The sequence below is a fragment of the Vombatus ursinus genome, unplaced genomic scaffold (genome assembly GCF_900497805.2).
Source record: "Vombatus ursinus unplaced genomic scaffold, bare-nosed wombat genome assembly UNPS02014830.1, whole genome shotgun sequence".
Taxonomy (NCBI): domain Eukaryota; kingdom Metazoa; phylum Chordata; class Mammalia; order Diprotodontia; family Vombatidae; genus Vombatus; species Vombatus ursinus.
Genome location: NW_020954608.1, coordinates 20,053,482 through 20,076,100, shown reverse-complemented (window position 1 = coordinate 20,076,100; position 22,619 = coordinate 20,053,482). Strand labels below are relative to the sequence as shown.

Sequence of the window (22,619 nt, the reverse complement as noted above, 5' to 3'; positions counted from 1 at the left end):
TTCTCCACTTCTGGGAGCAAAAAGACAAAAAGAATTCAATTTACGTAGTGTTTCAAGTTTTATAAAGTCAGCCAGACACCCATGGAAAATAACTTCCACTCTAAAAATTGTAACCAAAGTTACAATTAAGTAGGTCTGCCACTGTTAATCTGCCTTGATAAATTCTGTGGCCGGGACTTAAAAAAAAAAATCCCCAAAACTGATCCTTATTTTGTTCTGCATATTATGGAGCTTATTCTAGTTCTTGAAGACTTCAAAATAACTCAAAACTAAGGTAAGAAACAGACTCACTATCTATATTTTTAAAGTGCATCAGTAGAGGCAATGAATCATGATGAAACGTTCATTACCCAAGATGATTTATAAATGAAAGACTCAAAAAATATATTATATTGAAAATATGGATATTTCAATGAACATAGACACTTTAAAGAAAGCAGTTACTTAGTTTGTTCATATGAAAGCTAGTTTTCATTCATTTGGCTTTAATTATATCCATATTTAGATTTTGCATTTTTAATCTGTCCATCTGTGATAGAAGTATTTTTTCTTGTATCACTCATTAGCTTAACTCCGCTTTGTTTAAAGTAAGGGGGAGGGAAGTAGGCTCATTTCTCATTAGGAATCTCTTAAAGACAAAAAGAATGATTAGGTTGACACAGAGATGATTAATGAAATAATAGTTAAAAATTAACATCCTTGTAAAAAAGTTTTTTTTTTCCATGTGTACCCAGGACAATTTTTTTCTCTACTTTGACAAACAGCTTATATAAAGGCAAGGCTTCCTTCCATTCACTAGATGACCTTCAAGTCCTTGCAATATAAGATTATGGTCAGTTGACATGTACCCAAGATGCCAGTCCCCACATTACTATTACCTACTCCTGATTGCTTTCAACTGATCCCCTCTCTCTGCTGCAGTGTGCATTCCTGATAATCCAGTAACATAAAATAAAAATCAGCTGTGACCAGCCAGTCAGCCATATGGATAAGTGAAATATTCATCAAATGTAACTGTTTTAAAAAATAAGTCAATAAGTCCAAATTTTTTTCAAACAGTTTAGATTTTCCTTAGTGATTTTGACAATACTATCAATCTTCTATATTTATTTTCTCATAATTAATGTCTTACTTTATTGATCAACAAACCAAGTATAGCTCTGACTTTATGAAAATCATCACTGACAGCAGTAACAGTCAACCAAAAGTAGATGAATAAGCCTTAAAAAAAAAAAAAAGAATTGCAGTAAAATTTTATTTTGCTATATTAAATCACTTTACAGGAATAACCTTATCAGTGGGTGCAGAATTCTCACACTACTTATTTATTATTAAAGTTAATTTATTGACCTATGAAAATGTCTCTATAATTGCCATATCAGATATTTATGGTGTAGAATGAATGACTTAAAGAATGCCTCAATTCCCAGAACCAGTGTAAAAATGATATTATTTATGTGAAATGAGCTGGACAAGAAAAGTTCCAATAAATAACACAATGCTAACAGTCTCTGTGTGCGTAGGCGTGAGTTACCAACTGCAATGGTCACATTTAGTATTATAATGAATGGAAAACTCAAGGCCTGGAGAAGAATTAAAACAAAAGACAAACTGTTAAATCGTTTTTTTATTTGCATTTAAAATTTTAAATTTAATTTTGCATTTGCATTTTAAATTTAAATTTTATTTGCATTTTAAATTATCAATGATTTTTCCAGATAGTGGAATACAAATAGTGGATTTTTCCTAAAGCGAAAAGGCTTTCTTGAGCGGCAGAAGTATGGGCTAACATAAGGTTACATTTAATCCTCTAGAGAAAACACTATGCCAAAGATACCTTTATGAAAATCAACAAAAATTACTGCTTTAAAGTTTGACTTTCAGTAGTCAGATTGAGATTATTTCTCCACCGAAGAGAGTAGATGATAGAAAAATTCCAGGTCTTTCCCTGTACATAGGGCCCCAGCTCCTTGTCTAGGAATGAATATGAATGAATATTCAACCTGTGAGTTGAATGGAACCTCAGCTACAACATATTGGAGAATTCACCAAATTATTTAGTCAGTGGTTGTGCACTTGCTACTCATTCAACATTACACCCTAATAAGTGTTTTATAGTTCTGGGCTTATAGTAAGGAAATCCTAAATTCAAATCCTGCCTCAGAAAGTTACTTGGTCTGTGGCCCTAGGCAAATAACTTAATCTCTCTAGGCTATTTCCTCATCTGTAATAAGAGAGGTTTAGACTCAATGTCTCCTTAAGGTTCATTCCAACTCAAAATCTATTGATCCTTTGACAATTTCATAAGTAATATCTTTCAGTTTCTGTGGTATAAATCATTTAACCCTGGTAGAAAAACTGCTTCTTATAGCTTATAACTGAATAAAAGGAATAAGAAAGGATACATAGCCAATTACTTTTCCCCTTTCCTTCCTCATAATAGCATTCTGAGTTTGGTTGTTTGGGATTTTTTGTTGTTTTTGTTTTTGTTTGTGTATGTACTCCATCCTCCAGCCCCCCTAAATAGAAATAGCCCAACCTGAAGTGAACATTAGTACACGTGTCAAAAATTCTTACCCTATTTGAGATTTAACATTGTTCCGGGAAACAAAAAAGAGAAAGAGAAGGGGAGGGGGGAATGTTATAGAAAATTCTAGTGGGAAAGTGAGCAGACAATGAATAACTCTTGAATAATAAAACTTTCTTTTGGCCATATTTTCAGTATCATTGTCTATTGATTTTAAAGATTTTAAGAAAGTATTTGACTCAGTAGAAAAATAATGAAGAAATCATAGACGTTTTAATACTTTGATGGATCTGTGATTTCTTTATTACCTCTCTACTTAGTCATGGACAGCTAGGCCTGGGCCTAGGAGTCAGGAAGACTCATCTTCCAGAATTCAAATGTAGCCTCAGGCATTTTCTAGCTGTATGACCATGGGCAAGTCACTTAACCCTCTTTGCCTCAGTTTCCTCATCTGTAAAATGAGTCAGAGAAAAAAATGGCAAACCTCTCCAGTATCTTTGCTAAGAAAACCCCAAAATGGGGTCGCAAAGAGTCAGACACAACTAAAAAAATGACTAAACAACAACACTGAGCCATACTTTCTTTAAATTAATAGACAAGTTGTTAAAGTTGTATTAAGCTTGAACTTGTTTATATTATATTTATTTGATTATTTTTAAAATTTCACTCTTATACAATGTTATTGTCAAAGCATTTTTATAAACAGTTCTGTTAATGGAACTACAAATGATGAAATATATAACATAAACAATAGCATTGTTTACTTTTTAAAAGTGCTTTTTGTGGATAATATACAATAGTGAAATAACTGAAAAAACTATGCATATTATAAAACAAAAATAGCAATATGTAAAATGCTGTTTAAAATAATTCAGATATGTGGTACCCCTAATTGATTTTTATAGAAGACACTAGATGATGTTTCATAAGTAGCATAATTCAAAGTCACGTCATCTTAGATGAGTTATTCATATTCTTTTTTAGGTAATGTGGATATGATCAATAGAGTATTGCTAGATGCTGGTTTTACAAATGAGCTTGTCCAAAATCACTGGAGTAAGCAGAAAAACCTGTAAGTATTTTTTTTCTTTTATATAAAATTTCATTCTTCACTTCAGTGTGGACTTTTGCTATGAAATTCTTGGCAGTAAAGCCATATAAATTTTAGGGCTGGACTTTTGGATTGCTGTGATTCCAAGAAAAATAGAAGTAACAACAGACATTTATTTAACATTTGTGGATGCTTAAACAGGCCCATTTTCTGTATTATATGAAGTGGGTTCACGTATACACACAATTAGACCAAGTAAAATTCTGTTAAATACATAACTTTGTCTCAATCTCTTTTTTCCCGTCCTTTATTGTAGCAAAGGAGTAAAAGCTCGTTTTGTTGTGACCGATGGTGGAATTACCAGAGTATACCCGAAAGAGTAAGTCAGTATGTTATCTTTTATAATGAAATAATGAGTAAGGTGCTAAGTATACGAACAATATTATTGGGAAGACCATCATATTTCAATAGATAAAGGACTACCTCAAGTTTCCTAAAACTGCTGTTCCATGCCCATGCATTATCAAATTAACTTCTTTTTCTGAGAATATACAGTGCCAAGACTTTTCCTAGAAATGTTTATATTTCCTGAGTGGAATTTATTCTTCTGTAGAAACAGCCTGAAACGAGTTTTACATGGACACAGTGCATGTCTAGGTTATATCATTTATCACATTTGAATGGAAGTTAGCACATCGTTGTTTAATCGTTTCAGTCCCATGTAACTCTCCTTGACCCCGTCTGGGGTTTTCTTGGCAAAGATACTGCAGTGATTTGCCACCAGTTCATTTTACAGATGAGGAAAATGAGGCAAACAGGGTTAAGTGACTTGCCTCATGGGCACACAGCTAGGAAATGTTTGAGGTCAAATTTGAACTCAGGTCTTCCTCACTCCAGGCCTGGTGCTCTATCCATTGTACCACCTAGCTGTCCATTATATAGTAAGAAAACAATAAATGGGATTTACTTCTTTTCCTATTTGGATAAGCAGATTGAAAATTGCATAAAGTAGATTAAACAGTTAGGGTAGTTAGGCATGGTGACTCATTTCTATAATCCTTGCTACTCGGGAGGATAAGGCCAATGGGTCTCTTGAGTTCTGAGCTGCAGTGGGCTAAACCAGTCAGGTGTTCTACTATGTTTGGCATTATCATGAGCTCCAGGAAATGGGGATAACTAAAGATGGATAAACCAGCCCAGGACAGAAATGGGACAGGTCACTGCTTCCCTGTAGATTAGAGTAGACCTGCACCAATGAGTAGACCCTATACTTGCTGCCTAAATAAGAGAGGAAGAGACCCCCTGCTGAAAAAAAAAAAAGTTAAAGCAATTTTTTTCTCTTTAGGGCTGGAGAAGATTGGCAAGAAAATCCAGAAACATATGAAGATAGTTTCTATAAACGGAGTCTGGATAATGACAACTATATTTTCACTGCTCCCTACTTTAACAGTAAGTTATGGAGACATAGGTCATCTGGTGCCATATGACTTTATAGATGAGAAAACTGAGGAACAGAAAGGCCAAGTGGCTTGTCTGAATATTCACACACAAGTAATATGTATCAAAGCTAGGAATAAACCCTAGTTTTCTTAATTCCTTCATTCTACTGACCTGTGCTCCACATAGCTGTGTACTACTATATGGACTGATATGTCACAAAATATTCCAATGGAAGGATTTCTGAAGAGTTAAACATAGTGAATAGTTAACTGACACTTTAGTTAACAAGTGAAAGACATTAGTGTATAATTAGTGTATAATAGTGTATAAATATTGTAAATCTGGCATTTACACTATTAACTATCCCTGTAAACAATTGAACAGGATAATTCAGATCTCAGGGTGAACTGAGATAAATATACTTGTTGAAGCTCTGGCACAGTCACTTCTACATGTATTCAGTGCAAGATTGTAGAAAAAGAGACATTATCTATCACTGTCCACTAAATGTGTACTGACAGATTTAAATATATCCACTAGTTTCACAACTGACCATGTTAATATGATTCTTTTTTCCATACCACAATCCTTTGACTTTTAGAAAGTGGATCAAGTGCCTATGAGTCAGGGATTATGGTAAGCAAGGCTGTGGAGATATACATTGATGGAAAACTCCTCAAACCTGCAGGTAAGACTAAATATATTTTAAATTTACATAATGTCACTAAAATTAAATGGGAAATAAAATAATAATTGGTAATTCTCTGTCCTGTAGGAATGGGGCAGGTCATCACAAAGCCTACATATCTTAAATTAAATTTCCTAGAATGGAAAGTGTTATGAGATCACTGTTCTTTAAAAGGTCACCCTGTCATTATGGCACACCATAGGTGAAACTGCAAAGAAAGCAAAATTTGACTTGCTTTCAGGATCCCATACCTTGTGATACATCTGCCCCAACCACTTCTGACACCTAGTGTATGCCCAGACATTTTTTTTCCCCATCTTCTCTTCCTCCTATCAAACTCTGTTCTCAGGAAATGATCTAATAAACTTTCACAATTAATTTGTTACTTCTATTTAGGATAATCACCTAATCTCTAATTATGGAATGTCAATCATCTCCTAGCCAGTAGAAAAGATACCACCAGGCTAGTGCTTGTCTACTCAAGACCACTCCTGACCATAAATAAGTTTTCATTTTTTATGAATGTTCTTAGTTCACTGTACCAATTAATACATGTAGGAAATATGTAACATCTTCCTTTGTTATAAATTAGAGTTTATTTTAATGACTAATGAGCCAATATAATCAAAAACATGTTTTTGAACTTTATTTTTCAAGTGATAACCCTATGTATAAACTGGGAGAAGGGCAGGGTATTTGGGGAGGGGACCAGTGAGTGCATTGTTATTGGGAATTGGGAGATAGGCCCAGCAGCTTAGCCTTAGAGATTTGCCTAAGGCACTGAAAAATTCAATGAGTGGCCCAGGTTCACCTAGTCTTACAGGTCAGAAGCAAGACTTAAACCCAGGTCTTCTAACTCCAAGGCCAATTGGAGTCTATCTACCACAACATGCAACTTTATTTAAATTATTTTCTTATTTGTCCAGTCAGCTGAAATGCATGAAGATGTCCTTATGCATTTGACTATCACATACATTTCAGTATAACAAGTGGCATTTTGTTATTGCCTCTCCTTTGGTGCAGGAAGAGAGAGTCTCAATCTAATTTCTTTGGGGGAACTCTTGGTGTTGAAAATTCAAAGACCAATGCAAATTATCAACTCATCTATAAATTCTAGCCTTAGTGAACTGCCTAGGAGCATGAGCATAAGTTAGGGGGAAGACTTGAAACCAGGTGTTCTTGACTTCAAAGCACATTAGTCCTTTTAAATTAAAGTAAAATGAAAATTCCAAAGTATATCTAAAATTAACAAGATTCTTATTTGCTAATCTGACAGATAATTTCAGAGTGGTAACGGATAGGGAAAAGTAATATGTTTTCATTTACCTATTTGTTTTTTTTTTAAATAGAATAAAATTAGGAAAAATAAGATATAGGGAGGATCTATAAATTGATGTGTGGACATATGTTTATAATTTTTCAGTTGTTGGAATAAAAATAGATGTTGGCACCTGGATAGAGAATTTCACCAAGGCCTCAATAAGGGATCCGGTAAGAAGTTGATTTGTTTAATGTTATAGTGGGATGCTTATCAATCTTAAAAGAATGTGGGAAATTTATTAGTTCACAATCAATGGCTAAGCCTTTTCTGTCTATTAGAATTTTTAATTAGGCAAATGATTCATAAGGTAAAAAACATTTTTTTTTAAAAGTTCCCTGTGGTAATAACATCTCCTAGAATATCATTGACTTCATTTTGTTGTTGTTCAGTCATTTCAGTTGTGTCTGACCCTTCCTGACCCCCTTTGGGGTTTTCTTGGCAAAGACATTGGAATAGTTTGACATTTCTTTCTCCAGTTCATTTTATAGATGAGGAAACAGAGGCAAACAGGGTTAAGTGACTTGCCCAGGGTGACCCAACTAGCAAATATCTGAGATCAGATTTGAACTTAGGTCTTCCTGCCTCCAGGTCCAGAACACTATCCAATGTGTCATCAAGCTGCCCCTGACCTTATCTACTGATGTTCATTAAATCTAAATGCTTTTATTATTAAAATATAGAAATGTGGTCTTAGACAGGACTTCCATAAGTCTTTCTAGTTGAAAGTCTTTTTTGTAGTTTTGTACTAAAGAACTCAGATTCATTTGGACTCCAATATGATGGCTTATTGTAATATATCATTAATGGTGAAAAGAATTCAGATAAAAAAAAAAACCTGTGAGGTGATAATAATAATATTTCTCTTTTTCAGTGTGCTGGTCCAGTTTGTGATTGCAAAAGAAACAGTGATGTAAGAATGCTTTTGAAAATAATTGTCTTTCAAATTCTATAACCTAACCACCGTATCAACTTTCTTTAAGACAGATTTATTACCCAAAGGACCAAGTCATTATAGTCAGACTTTACTAGGAGTTTTTAAATTCAGCTGGGTTGAAAGCTGGTTTTTTTTTTTTTTTTTTTACTATTTATTGATGAAAACAATCTGATGAGTCTCTTAAGTAGATTTAAAGATTAAGTTTTCCATTCTGCCTTTAAACTTCTTTATAAACATACTATATATAAAACCATTTTTAACTAAAGCTGAATTTCAAAGCATAACCTGAGAATAAAAAAAGAGATTCTCAGAGTTGGAACAAACCTTTCAGAGATGATTTAGTGCAGACTCCCTCAAAAACTACCCCAATATATTTTGCAGAAGAACAAATCTAGGTAATTTCTAGTTTTACATGGAAATTGTGCCTGTCTAGGTCATATCAGTTATCACAATTGAAAGAAGAACATCATAGTAGATGATGATAATCTCAACAGAAATAGACAAGTTTGAAGAAGGGAAACATGGGGGAGAGAGATAGTAAGTTTTATTTTGCACCTATTACATTTGAGAAACCTATGGGTCATCTAGATTTTGTTGTTGAACTAGACCTTAAATGGTAGATAAGGCTAAGCATACAATTTTAGGAGTCATTTGGGATCACTGAACTCATGGGAATGGATGGTCTCAAAAAGGTAGAGAATGGAGAGGGAGAAGAGAGCCAGAATCTTGCGGGACACCCATACTTTGGGGAGGTCAAGAAAAGGAATGAATAAAGAGCATCCAAAGAGGGAAGAAAGAGAACCAGGAGATGGGCAGGGAAGCCAAGGGAAGGGAGAGAATCCAAGATTAACAGAGTATGTACATCCAAAAAACATATAAATAAATAAGGGAGTAATGATGGTTATCCATTGTCTTGTTAGACTATTTAATTGTAGGTTTTAGATTAAGAGCACATGAGGTACAAGAGGTCAAGATAAGGAAAAACAACAATAACTATCATCAAATTTATTCAATGATACATTTTTAAAGTTTCAATGATGTAAATATGTTTTAAATCACAATAAGGTTAATGAGATGCATTATCATTCACATGAAAAACAGTTCTAATTATCTAATAATCAGAGAACCAAAAATTAAAAAGGATAGATGAAGTGTGATCAATTAAGAGCCTCTTGCAAAAGTAAAGAAAAAAGAAAAAAGAGTCAAGGATGAAGTGAAGGTTGCAAATTTGTGACTAAAATGGTGATGATACTAGCAACAGAAATGGAAAAGTTTGGAAGAGATAATGGATTGTGTTCTGTGTACATTGACTCTAAGATGCTTTCAGCATGTCTGGGTGCAGATGTCTAGTAGGCAGTTCACAATTTAGGACTTGTGTTCATAACATAGAGGGTAGCAGCATCCATATTTAAGAGTCATCTGCACAGGGATGATAATTTAATCTTTGGGAATTGATGAGATTCTCCAAGGGAGAAGAGTGCTGACAGAAGAGGACTCAGGACAAAACCTAAAAGGATATTTATAATTAATGGAAAAGAAAAAGGTAATGATATGGCAAAGGAGCACAAACGGAAGAGTTGAAGAGGTAGGAGAAGTAGGAGAAGCAGGAGAGAGCAGTGTCCCAAAAGCCAATAGCTGAGAGTGGTAGATGGTAAAAAACTACAGACAGATTAAGCATAATGAGAACTGAGAAAGAGCCATTGAATTTAGCGATTCAGAGATGGCTGGTAACCTGGGCAAAAAGCAATTTGTCACTTGATGGGATCTGAAGCCAAATTGCAAGAGATTAAGAAGTGAGTGGGATTTCATATTCATTCAAGTTCTTAAAATATTCATATCCAGTGAATCAATGATTTCATTGCTAGTATTTTACCCCAAGGTTGAGACTAGAAATAAAAATATAGTACAAAAATATTCCAAACTACTTTATTTGTATTAACAAAACAATGGGAACAAACTATTGCTTTAAAGATTGAGAAGCAAATAAGTGAATTATGCTAAATAAATGTAATAGATTATGACATAAGAAATTATGAAGAATTCTGAGAAGTATTTAAAGAACTAAATAAAATGATGCAAAGAGAAAAGCAGATCTAAATGAACAAAATAACATTCATAATCACGTTAATAAAGAAAATAAAATGAAGCAAAAGTTTAATTAGACAGAAATGAAGTTCAGAAGATATAACAGAAACAAACATGAAAATTCTGCTTCTACTTTGTTAAAGCTGGTACATCTTTTGTTTTCTGTTAAATTTGTATTGTCATGTTTACAAATACTTGCCCGGTGGAAGTTATAATACAATTTATTTTGAAAACAAAAGAATAAAAGTCATCTCAAAGGAGAATGGGGTACCTTGAGAGAGAGTATCTCAATTAGCCTCTAAGTGGACTCTGAATGACCATTTGTTAAAGATATTGCAAAAGGGTTTCCTATTCAGGTACAGACTAAACTTCTCAGATCCCGTCCAACTCCGTGATTCCAATTCTTATCTATTTATAGATATAAACTTACTTTCCAAAATGCCAGAGAATTGACTAGACAATGTCTTGCAGTCCCTTCCAATACTAGGATTCTCTGCATATCAAAATCACTTGAAACAAAGAGAAAAGATAGTCACTTAGGATTTTTTTTCCTATTTCTATTGTCCTTATCTTTTTTTATTTCTTAAAATAATTGTATCAAGGTTTGGATCATTTTTAAAATTTCACCATTGTTTGTATTTTTTGTAGGTAATGGATTGTGTAATTCTAGATGATGGTGGATTCCTTTTAATGTCAAATCACGACGAAGATACTAATCAGGTATGTATGTAATATATGTGATAGACATACTGACCCATTGCTTCATTGTTTAAATTTAAAATGCTAATTTTAAAAATTGGACAAAATTCCTACTAGTCAAAATTTTCTGTCATAAATGATTAGAAAGTTGGTCAATTTAAAAATAAATACAAAATACAACTCATAATTATTAATTATTCATTTGAAACTTCTACTCCAGAAGCAACTAGATTCATAATAGCATCATGTGTAGAAATGGAAAGCTTTTTAGACTATGATTAGTCAGCCTAAATATGCTTTATCGTATATGGCTCAGTTATATTTATCTAATAAATGTATATCATTGCACCAACAATTTCCACAAATATGTAATTTTGTTGTTATCATAGTAAAAAAAATACTGAGACTTAACATTTTCACATATTCAAATTCATCAAACCCCAGTTAAGGGGCACCCTGGACTTGTCTTCTTGATTAACAGACCATGTTTATCTTGATGCATGCCTAACTTAATACAGATAGCATTTCTATAGTTTTCTACTACTCTGTGATTTTTAATTTCTTCCATTAAATATGATTTGAAGATACATAGCTAGCAGTAGAAGGAAAAATAACTTTGGTTTTCTTTTCATGGTAGAAGTTAATCCCAATTTGTCAAAACTACTAGTTGCTTTAAAGGAAAAACTCTCTAGTTTCATTTGACTTTTAAATTATTATTATCTCATTTAGTGGTAGTGGTTCAGATGTCATTGTTTGGCTAAGTAGTTTGAACCTAATTTCACCCTTCTTCCATACTAGATTGGGAGATTCTTTGGAGAGATTGATCCAAGCTTGATGAGACACCTCATTAATGTGTCTGTCTATGCCTTTAATAAATCTTATGATTATCAATCTGTTTGTGACCCTGGTAGTTCACCAAAACAAGGAGCAGGAAATCGTTCATCATATGTGGTGAGTAACTATCAAATTGTCAATAAATTCTTAAAATAATATGCATGTACAATCAAAAACAATTAGAGTGCTTTGGGAAATAATATCTTCGCTGTCACTAAATGTCTTGGAGAGATCCTAGATTAATCAAGTGTCCTTTTCTATTTTTTTTAAGCCATCGATAGCAGATATTTTGCACATAGGTTGGTGGGCCACTGCTGCTGCATGGTAAGTGGAAACTCCAACTAACAACACAAGAAGGGCATAATGGTATTGCAATATGTTTGAAACATGTTTAATTATGATGATTCTTTGATTATTTGTACCTTTTGTTACCAATCATTACCAAGAATTGGCATCCCCTGAAACCACTTCCTTTGTAAAAAAAATGAAAATATTCCTCCATCCCAAATGAAGTTTACTCAATTTATTCTACTCAGTGTTCTACAGACACATTCATGTTTTATCTCTATGTACTTCTACCCCAACATCTGCCACATTTGGACAGCTACCCTCACCATTGCCGCCAAAGCTTTCTGTGATTAGTAAAGGACAGTTCTAAGATATAATTTGTTTGTACTATTTGAAAATAGTTTTTTTCTCAACTGCTTAGGGTATTGTAATGACCACATAAAATAGTTTCATTTATTTAAAACATTGTGGCATAGTAGAAATAGCACTGAATTTAGAGTCAGTGACCTTCATTTTAAATTCTAGTGTTATTATTTTTGTGATCTTTGACTAAACCTTTTGGGCCTCAGTGTCTTTATCTGTAAGAAAAGGATGTTCATAACTTCTAAGGCCCCTTACAACTCTAAATATTGTTAAAAAAAAAACAAGATTTTTGTGGAATTCTTTTTACCTTTACAAACTATAATAATAAGCTGTTTAATAACTATAATGATATACTATAATATTTATTAATAGTAAACCATAATTTTGGCAGCACAAAAAATAATTTTTACAAATTAGCATAATGTTTATAGAAACTATTTAAAAAAGTACAGTCACTCAATTAACTAAAAAGTAGAAAGCTGTTTATCACTGCCCTTTTTGTTGCATATATTTTGTTGGGCATATTTGATTTAATATAGCAAAATGTGCCCTGGCCTATTGGCTCTCTTCCAGCAAGGTATCTCTTGAGAATACAATAAGATTAGACAAATTCTTCACATATACAACAACCAAAGACATTTTTTGACAGTCCTGTCATTATCACTCTGAAACAAGGTACATAGTAGCCAAAGTATCTGCCATGATCATGCAGGATAAGCGGCACAGAGTCCAAATAGAAGGATTTTCAAAAGGTGGTGAGATCTACCAGATGCTCTTGTTTGCAGATGGCATCCTGCTTAATTTATCCAGCTACTGATACATTATAGTGGCTCCTAAATGAATCTAACACGTCTCAAAGGAGTTCAGCTTGGGAATGCACAGAGGGAAAATGAGTAGATAAGGGATTCTAATAGCCAAACTAGGATATCAAGTTGAATGTACAACCCATCAAAATCTGCTCATAAATATAAAATCTTGAAAAGATAGACACTATGTATGAACAATGAACCCAAATGAGGAAATGGGTGACCAGGATTGATATTAGGGAAATGTAATGTATTTTTCATAATCTCAAGCTGTTCCTTAAAACAAAAGCTAGCCCATCTTCTAATCACTAATATTCTTCCAAAGATGCTATATGTAGCATCATTAACACAAAAATCTTCAAAGAATATAAATTATAATAGACCAGGAATAGCAGTGATATAGAGCTTTTTCATGAATGCAATTGTGTTATTTAATAAGAATGCTATTAAAATGTGAAAGTCAGTTTCAATGAACTAAATTTGCATTCACTGCATGTATTTTATGAGTTGAATTTGAACTTTAGCTAATCTAGGTGCCACAAATAGAGTTATATTTTTAATCAGGATTCTCAGGTCACATTTCTCTAAATGAAAATAACATTTCAATAAAAATACCCAAAAGGCATTTTTTGCTTGCCTTCTCAACAAAACTCAGAGGAAGGATATATCACATTCATGGTAATAAAACAGTTATCTCTTTGTCATGAAAGTTGCTGTGGGTTTACAAAATTTGTTAAAACATTAATATCTAAAATAAGATAGACAAGCTGAAGCCCCTACAAAATCAAGAAGCATTTATTAAACATCTCCTATGTTCTAGGCCCTTCTATCATCCACTATCTCTAGAAGTCTGTCCAAATTCATGTTTGTTGTTTCCATGATGCTATCTGTCCATCTTATCCTGTACCATCCCCTTTTCCTTTTGTTTTTAATCTTTCCCAACACCATTGTCTTTTCCAATGAGTCCTGTCTTCTCCTTATGTGGCCAAAGTATTTTAAGCTTCAGCCTTAGTATTTAACCTTCCAGGGAATAGCCAGAATTAATTCCTTTAAGTATTGACTGATTTGATTTCCTTGCTGTCCAGGGGACTCTCAAAAGTCTTCTCCAGCACCACAATTCGAAAGCATCGATTCCGTGGCACTCAGCTTTCTTTATAGTCCAACTCTCACAGCCATACATTGCTACTAGAAAAACCAAAGCTTTGACTATACAGACCTTTGTTGGCAAGGTGAAGTCTCTCTTTTTAGGATGCTGTCCAGATTTGCCATAGCTTTCCTCCCAAGGAGCAAATGTCTTTTAATTTCATGCCTGTAGTTGCCATCTGCAGTGATCTTTGTAATAAGAACTAAAAATGAGTATCATCCAAAAAGCAATGGATACATGAATAGTGAGTCTTTGAGTAGTCTACAAAACATTATAAACAAGAAATTGTGGGTGTCATTAAAAAAAATATGATCAAAAAAGACAGGCTGGTCACATAGCAACAGTAAAGGATAAGGACATGGACAAGAGTAGCACAAGGAGGACAAGCATGAATGGATTATGTGGAAAGAATACTCACACCAATAAGGTCACAGATCTGTCTGAATATTAGTTGTAACACAATTGTTTTTGTTTTGAAAATGTTCATTCATTTATTTCACAGGTCTATCCTACAGCAGTTGATTTTGAGTCTGACTTTTCCCCGGCTTCTTGAGGCAGGTATGTCAATACCTATATCCTGTCATAGGAAATTCTTTTCTATTACAAGGTGCATGATCTCTCCTTCCCCTCAGTTTAAAGGGTGGTAGAATGGCACTGTAGTGGGCAGAATCCTGAATTTTTCCTCATCTAAATAAAACTTCATTTACCTACTCTTGTCTGTTCTGTGGACTACAGTAACATTACCTCTATTTCAATGAGTTTATATTGCTCTGTAAGAAATTTATTTGTTCATATGACAAAATCTGATGATTTATTTGGACTGCAAGGTTGAGTGAGCCCATAGTGCAACACAGCAAAAAAAGCCCCACAAAACTTAATGTGAACTTACATTAAGGAGACACATTCCTGTTATATTCTGTCTTGGTCAGACAGGAAAATGACTGTGACAAATAGCATCTGGAAAATAGTAAATAGGCTGGTGATATGCTTGATACCATTCTCTTTGGTAGGAACCTTTGAAGGATATGGGATACGTTTACTTAGAGAACACTTACGGGAACATGATATCTAAATTAAAGAATATAAGGGTTGTCATGTGAAAGCGAAAATAGATTTATTCTATTTAACTCTATTACACTTGATTTAACTGAGAGTTAAATAGGCTGTGTAGAAGTTGCAGAGGGTCAGATTTTTATCTCATATAAATAAAAACCACCTAATAATTAAAGCTATACAAAAGTAAAATGGATTGCTTCATGGGAGCATTGGGTTCTCCTTTTCTAGAGGTCTATAAGTAAAGGCTCGAATGACCCACCTGTTACAAGTCATTATAGAAGGGATTCTCATTCAGATACAGTTTTTTACATGATGGCCTCAGAGGTCCCTTCCCACTGTGAGGTACTGGGATTCTGTGAAGAATTCAGACAACTGACCAAAACTTTTCCTCTCATGATTTTTTTTTTCACAGTGGATGTGGATGATGATGATTTTTCTGCTGTGCTGTCAAAGCAGAGCTGCATTACTGAACAAACTCAATATTTCTTTGACAATGATAGTAAATCATTTAGTGGGGTATTGGACTGTGGAAACTGTTCCAGGTATTTTTTTTTCTTTATATACTGCTGGACTAATACTCATTTTCTGAAAATTCTTGTCTATCCATCGGATCACTTTATTCTGCTGTAGAAAATAATGGAAGGAGGCAGTTCTGTTTTGGGAAATTTGCAATTGAGAAAGTTAACTGGATTCAATTAAAAGGATATATTAAAATAACCTTCTATGTGCAAAGCATCTCAGCAGGCACTGGATATGCAAAATTTTAAATGATTTAATCGCCGCTTTCAGGCAACTTTTTTCCAAATACGGTGGAAGGTAAGACTTATGCTAGTTGGTTGTTGTCCATCGTACTTGAAGAGGACCAAAGTGACTTCACTATGGTGGGGTCAATGTACAGTGTGTCCAGCTGTGGCTGATCAGACCGATATGAGCTCAGAAGGCTCTACCACAGGTTGGTAGCAAGTAAGATATAGACATAGATAAGATAATGGAAGGTGGGGAGTGATTGCAGCCAAAGAGGAGGGTCAGACAAAATTCCATCAGAAGCTTAGAACTAGGACAGGGGTGGGGAACTTTCAACCTTCAGGCCAAATGTGTCCTTCTAGATCCTGAAGTGCAAACTAACTGCATTCAGTAAAAAGGACACACTTAAGGATCTAGAAGGCCAACATGGCCTGAAGGCTGAAGGTTCCCCACCCCTGAATTAGGAGATTATCAGCTGGGGGCAGGTGAGAGGGAGTTGAGAGCAATTTGGGGACCCTATATAGAGGAGATGGCAACTGAACCAAGCCTTGAAAGGAGACAAGTATTTTAGGAAATGCCTACTTCAGCTCAGCTCTCTCTAAACCTAGAGGAACAAAGAACATCCTACATAATTTAGATTCCCAACATAACAACAAAAATTAAAAGTAACTTTAAGTTGTAGTACTAAATATTAAGCAAAATAAAAAAAAACTTTCCCCACATTTCTCCGAGCCTGCTGTATACATAATACCAATATCAAATAAACATTCTAATCTACCATTAATTTAAGAGATTTGTGGACTTGTATCAGTCTGAAGTCATAGCATAGAAAAATAAATTAAAGTGTAAACCTTCTAGCCCCATACGCAGAACATAGAGGAGGTGGATACTGTTTCCTATTTCACAAGCACTGATATTTCATTCTGTTTTATGACATTATTGTAGGGACAGAGTGGGAGTGTGCCAAACAAAATAGCAATTAGGGAACTCTAGCCAAATAAATGGTTAGTTATCAAATGTGGTTCCCAAGCATTTATTTCTCTTTTATTTTTTAATAACAGGGAAGGTTAACAAACTAGAAAGAGTACTGGTTATGAAATAAGGAAAACCTGAGTTCAAATCCTTCCTCCTTCATATTTACTAGCTATGTCACTAAACATAGTGATTCAGGTTAGGGCTCTTCTACATCATAGACAGACTGCCTTCTTGGGGGAAGTCCCATTACCAGGGAGTTCCCCAATATAATACAATCACGTATTTTGTTATAAATAATTTTCTTAGAGCACAGGAAATTCAGTGTATCTTTAAATATGGAGAAGTTAAAAGAGAAAACAATTTCCCTTGCTCAAAAAGTATAATTTTAGCTTTCTGGTCACATGCCTAGTAAGATGAGCTTTATTTTTTACCTCTATATTGACCAATTAACTCAACTTCCCTATTCCTTTCCCAAATATCTCTCCACTAAATTATGACAGATCATGATGCACCCATTTCACCTGAGGGTGCATAAGCTTCTGGTAAAATCCATTCCATAATTTTATTAGTGTGGACTCCTCACCCCATCCTGACCTCCCCAGTGTAGAATTTCCTTTGACAGATGATGACTCTGTAGCTTACAATCTCAAACAGTTGTTTAGGATACATGTAATATATATTCACCATTTGAGTCAGTAGAACTCAACAAAAATTTATTCAGTGCCTGTTACATAATAGGCATTGTGCTAGGTACAGGGATACAAAAACAAAAGTGACACAGCCTAAGTTTCTAAAACTTAGATTCTACAGGGAGGATTCGACATATACCCAGAAAAATAAATGCAAAAGATACAAAATAATGAGAATGGGTGGGGCACTAAGAGAAAATAAAGATGAATCTCAAAACATTTAGTTAAGCCTTGGAAGGAGTGAGGGGTTCTAAGAGGCAACGGTGAAGAGGGAGAGCAACCCAAGACTGAAAGAAAATCTGTCCAAAGGTGCAGATGACAGGGATAGAATACTGAGTACAGCGAATGGTGAGTAGGCCAGCTTTTCAGAAATGCAGCACAGTGTGTGAGGAGTGTTATTTAATCAGCCTAGAAAGATAAGTTAAAGACAAAGTATGAAGGAATTTAAATGTCCAAGTCTTATTTTATCCATGAGGCAATAGGGAGTCAATGCAAATTCCTGAACAGGGCAGTGATGGGGTGATATTCAGAGATATCCATTTGGCAACTCTGTAAAGCATGAATGGCAAAAGGGAGGTAAGAAATACAGGGAGACCCAGCCAGTGGGAGGCTTTTTTAATAGTATAGATGAGATATGATCAAGACCAGAACTGAGGTAGTTGTGTTATGGGGGGAGGGAGAGAAGTATGGGGAAAGAGAAGCGGGGGAGGGGGGGGCGCAAAGGGAGAGAAAACAAACAATATATAATCAAGTATAATCAACACCTGACTATCAATCCATCTTCTGACACTATGTGACTGGACAAGGCCTTTAAAAGTTATATACCCCAAGCTATTTCTCTGAATTTATCAACTAAATATAGAAAGGTTTCTAACTACTGTAGGTAGAGGGAATTCCCTCATACACATCCTGAATTCTCCCAGACTGACTAAATTCGTATTTGCATGCAAAAAAAAAAAAAAACCACCCTAGAAGGTATATTAAACAACATGACTAAATATACAGACAAAATCCTGAGCTTTCCAAAGAAAAGAGAGATTATATAATAAGTTGACAAATGCCATAAAGTTGGCAGCTAAGGAGAGGGACTGTCTTCATAGTATGTGCATATATAACGTATGTTATTTATCTGGATTGATTAGAGAAGTAAGCACAATCTAAATTTAAGAAAATTCAGGTGGTTTTGAGTGATGTCTTAGTATTTTCCATCCCTACTCTATTTAGAAAGTTGAACTGATGTTGGTATCATACATAGAGTGTTCTGATAAATGTCTGATAAACCTCTCTTAAGTGATAAATATTCCTGCTTACAACTCACTTAACTCTTGGGCAGCTAGGTAGTGCTAGAGCACTAGCCCTGGAGTCAGGAGGACCTGAATTCAAATCTAGACTCAGACATTTACTATGTGGCCATGGGCAAGTCATTTAACCCTGTTTTGCCTCAGTTCCTTATCTGTAAAATGAGCTGGAGAAGGAAATGGCAAACCACTCCGATATGGTGATGTCACAGAGAGTCAGACATGATTCAACACCACCAAGATTCCGCTGGGAAACCAAGTTTTTCATTGTCATTTTTCTTCTAGGTATAGAGAACTGAACTGACATAGGTATTGACATAAAGAACATAGAATATTATATGATGAGCCTCTACAAGGAAGGCAATTTCATTGTTAAATTAACTATAAAATAACAATTATTGTGTTTAGGAGGCGTTTGCACTAAAACAAATACTTTCCCCCCCCACCCTGGTCAGTCATCCATCATAATGGAGGTTCTTGAAGATTTGGATTCAAATCCCAACTCACACACTTATTAGCTGAGTGACCCTTGGCAAGTAACACAACCTCTCTTATGCCTCAGTTTCCTCATCTGCAAATGAGAGGGTTGGGACTTGATGATCTCTGAAATCTATTCCATTTCTAAAACCATCATCTTATGACTCTGCTGGATCATAAGACTTCTAGGAAGAAGGTACCATCAAGTCCTCCTCCATCACTTAGAAGATGAAGAACCTGATTCCAACTTAGGTCTTAACCACCAATTCATGCGGCTTTTTCTACCTTTGTTTTACTCCAGAAACCCAAGAATTCTCTGCTTAGCTTTAAGCATCATCTTACTATTTTTTTACCTACACAATAGTGTCCTCTCTTCCCTCACCCTTTGACACATATAACACACACATCATCCACAAAAGAGAGCATTTTGTTAATTTTTTTTAGGTTAAAAAGTGAATCTAAGTTCTGTTTATTTGCATTTCATTTTAGGACATAGAACTCTAAAAATTAATAATTTGTCTAAAGTTCACAAGCATCAAAAATTGTTATCAAGATTTTGAAAGAAATGGGAAAATTGAAAAAAAATCAGTATATCAATCTTAAAGATAGAAAAAGAGTTACATTTAATTTTTAGAATATCATTTTTATCATTCTCCCTCATGACTCTCTCATATAAGGCAGAGTAGAACAATGGAAAGCACATTTGATTTGGAATCAGAGGACCTGGGTTCAAATCCCACCTCTATTACTAGCTATTTCTGTGGACTTGGGCACCTTGATTCACCTTTCTGGGCCTTAATGTGCTTTATCTGTAAAGTGAGGGGGTGGGGGTGGACAAGATTACCTCTGAGATGCCTTAGAATTCTCAGTGATCCTTTAAAAGAAAAGGGTAGAGATTGGATCTATGGTTCATGATTTAAGGAACTCCCAAATGAAGAAACTTTATCTACTAATGCAGGCTGGCACCTCCTCTGCAACTGAAAATCTCAGAGAAATGTCTAGAACAATAATAAATTAAGTGATTGCTCAAGGTCACACAGCCAATATGTTTCCAGGGTGGGATCTAAATGCAGGTCTCTCTGCCCCAGAGGTCAGCTCTCTATCTACTACATCATGCTGCCTTTCATAAAACCAATGAGTCATTTGGAATTTGCACTAAAGGAAGAAACTTGGGAGCCTTTGGATATATTATAGAAATTTCAATGTTTTTTTTTTCTTAATAATAAAGACGTACTAGATAATAGCATTTGGGCGTTTAAATAAACTCTCATCTAATTGTAATATTTAATTGTAATTTTTAATTTAATTGTAATATATTTGTTCTTAATGTCATTCAGTGGACAATCAGGAGACTGGTAATTATGTACAAAAGTCATGGGAAAAAAGTTTAATTTGTTTTTTAAAAGCTAATGAATAGATAGCAAAATCTGGCTTAAAGTTTTACAATGGCAGAAAGATTTTTTTAAACTACAAATTACGTCTTTTTAATTTTAAAATTCATTGTCATTAAGATTTCTGTATTAATAATCTATAGCTAACTTACCAGGTTATGGTCACATTCAGGTTTTCATTTGCCTTTTGTTTCCATTTTATAATAGCCAATTTGAAAGAGTAGCATGTAAATATAAGTGAATAAGAAATGGTATTTTTTTCTATTCTAAAAATGAGTGTTATTCTGACTTATGTAATCAAGTTTTATAACTCAAAGTTTTATGGTTTCACAAGTTGAAAGTCTTGAATGTTATTTAAACTTCAAATTACAGTGCTCTTTCCCCATGATGTTTTAAATGTTTATTTTCCAGAATATTTCATGTAGAAAAGCTTATGAACACCAACTTAATATTCATAATTGTTGATGGCAAGGGAACATGTCCTTGTGATACACGGGTACTAATCCAAGCAGAACAGACTTGTATCCTTAAGCAACAAGCAACAGACTTCAAACCATCTTGTATAGTTAGTTACTACGAGAGGAAGCACTATTGGTTATTTGTTTGTTTGTTTCAACTTTCATGTTAATTAGATTTGGTATGAAAAGGACCTGGATTCAGATCCTAGTCCTGCTACTCCTTTCAGACTGGTGTTCTTATGACTATGGGCCTCAATTTTTCTCATGTATAAAATGACAATGTCATTTAGATCATCTCTTTTAGCTCTGAATCCTGTTGGGGAAGACCAAGTTAGAGGAAGACCTGGATTCAGATCCCACCTAGACACTTAATAGCTATATGAATCTTAGCAAGTCAATCTCTTCTCTTAGCCTTAATTCCTTTTCTCTAAAATGAGTGGGTTAGAACTGATGACCTCTAAGGTCCCTTGCAACTCTAAATGATCCTGTCATTTGAACAGTTATTTTGTTGTTATTGTCAAGTTGTTTCAGACATGTCCAACTCTTCGTGACTCCATTTGGGGTTTTCTTGGCAAAGACACTGGAGTGGTTTGCCATTTCCTTCTTCAGCCCCTTTTACAGACAAGGAACTGAAGCAAACAGGGTGAAGTGATTTGCCCAAGGTCACACATCTGTGAGGCTGTGTCTGAGTGTCTAAGGCCAGATCTGAGTCTTCGTGGTTCCAAGTCCAGTGCTCTATCGACTGTGCCACTGAGCTGCCCCCTAACAATTACAGCCATCCAAAGAATGGAATGGCTTCATGAGACAATTAGTTGAACCATCACTGTGCATCTTCAAGCATCTCCAAGATATTCCAGATGTTATAGATAGAATTCTTCCTTTATAGTTTAGATCAGATGTATCAAACACTTGCCCTTCAGGTCAAATATGGCCCAAATCAGATTAAAATGAAACTGGGAAATATTTAAGAAGATAAATAAAAATACAATGAAACATAGATAATTTTATGTTTTAAAACTAAGTCAATATATGATCCCCAGGAATCCTTACATATGAATTAAGGGTCCCTATTTCTATTTGAATTTGCTACCACTAGTCTAGTTGATTTCTGAGATCTCTTCAAGCATTTAGAATTCTCTAATTATCATGCTGTATCATAAGGAATATCAATAGGTATTGGGATTTGAGGTAGAAAGGAAGATATAGTTATGAATATCCATCCCTTTGTCTCCTCCATTCTATGTTTTCTCTTCAAAAATGGTTGCTGGAATGAAAGCCAAACAAATAGGGAAGGTTTCTTTAGTTTCAGAATCTTTCCAAATGAATTAATATTTCCATAGCCATTTGATTT

General features: G+C 34.5%; 1 protein-coding gene across 2 annotated transcripts in view; it reads left to right on the top strand.

The window, feature by feature from the left end:
• The window catches only part of CACNA2D1 (calcium voltage-gated channel auxiliary subunit alpha2delta 1), a 665,469-nt gene that overhangs the window by 631,093 nt on the left and 11,757 nt on the right, over positions 1-22,619 (top strand). For both annotated transcript variants that reach the window (XM_027838804.1, XM_027838803.1), the window contains exons 25-36: positions 3,512-3,599; positions 3,895-3,957; positions 4,924-5,027; positions 5,620-5,706; positions 7,130-7,197; positions 7,899-7,937; positions 10,695-10,766; positions 11,544-11,696; positions 11,851-11,903; positions 14,683-14,738; positions 15,649-15,778; positions 21,222-21,331. In XM_027838804.1, coding sequence (XP_027694605.1) covers positions 3,512-3,599; positions 3,895-3,957; positions 4,924-5,027; positions 5,620-5,706; positions 7,130-7,197; positions 7,899-7,937; positions 10,695-10,766; positions 11,544-11,696; positions 11,851-11,903; positions 14,683-14,738; positions 15,649-15,778; positions 21,222-21,331 — 1,023 coding nt within the window. The remainder of the gene's footprint in view (positions 1-3,511; positions 3,600-3,894; positions 3,958-4,923; positions 5,028-5,619; positions 5,707-7,129; positions 7,198-7,898; positions 7,938-10,694; positions 10,767-11,543; positions 11,697-11,850; positions 11,904-14,682; positions 14,739-15,648; positions 15,779-21,221; positions 21,332-22,619) is intronic.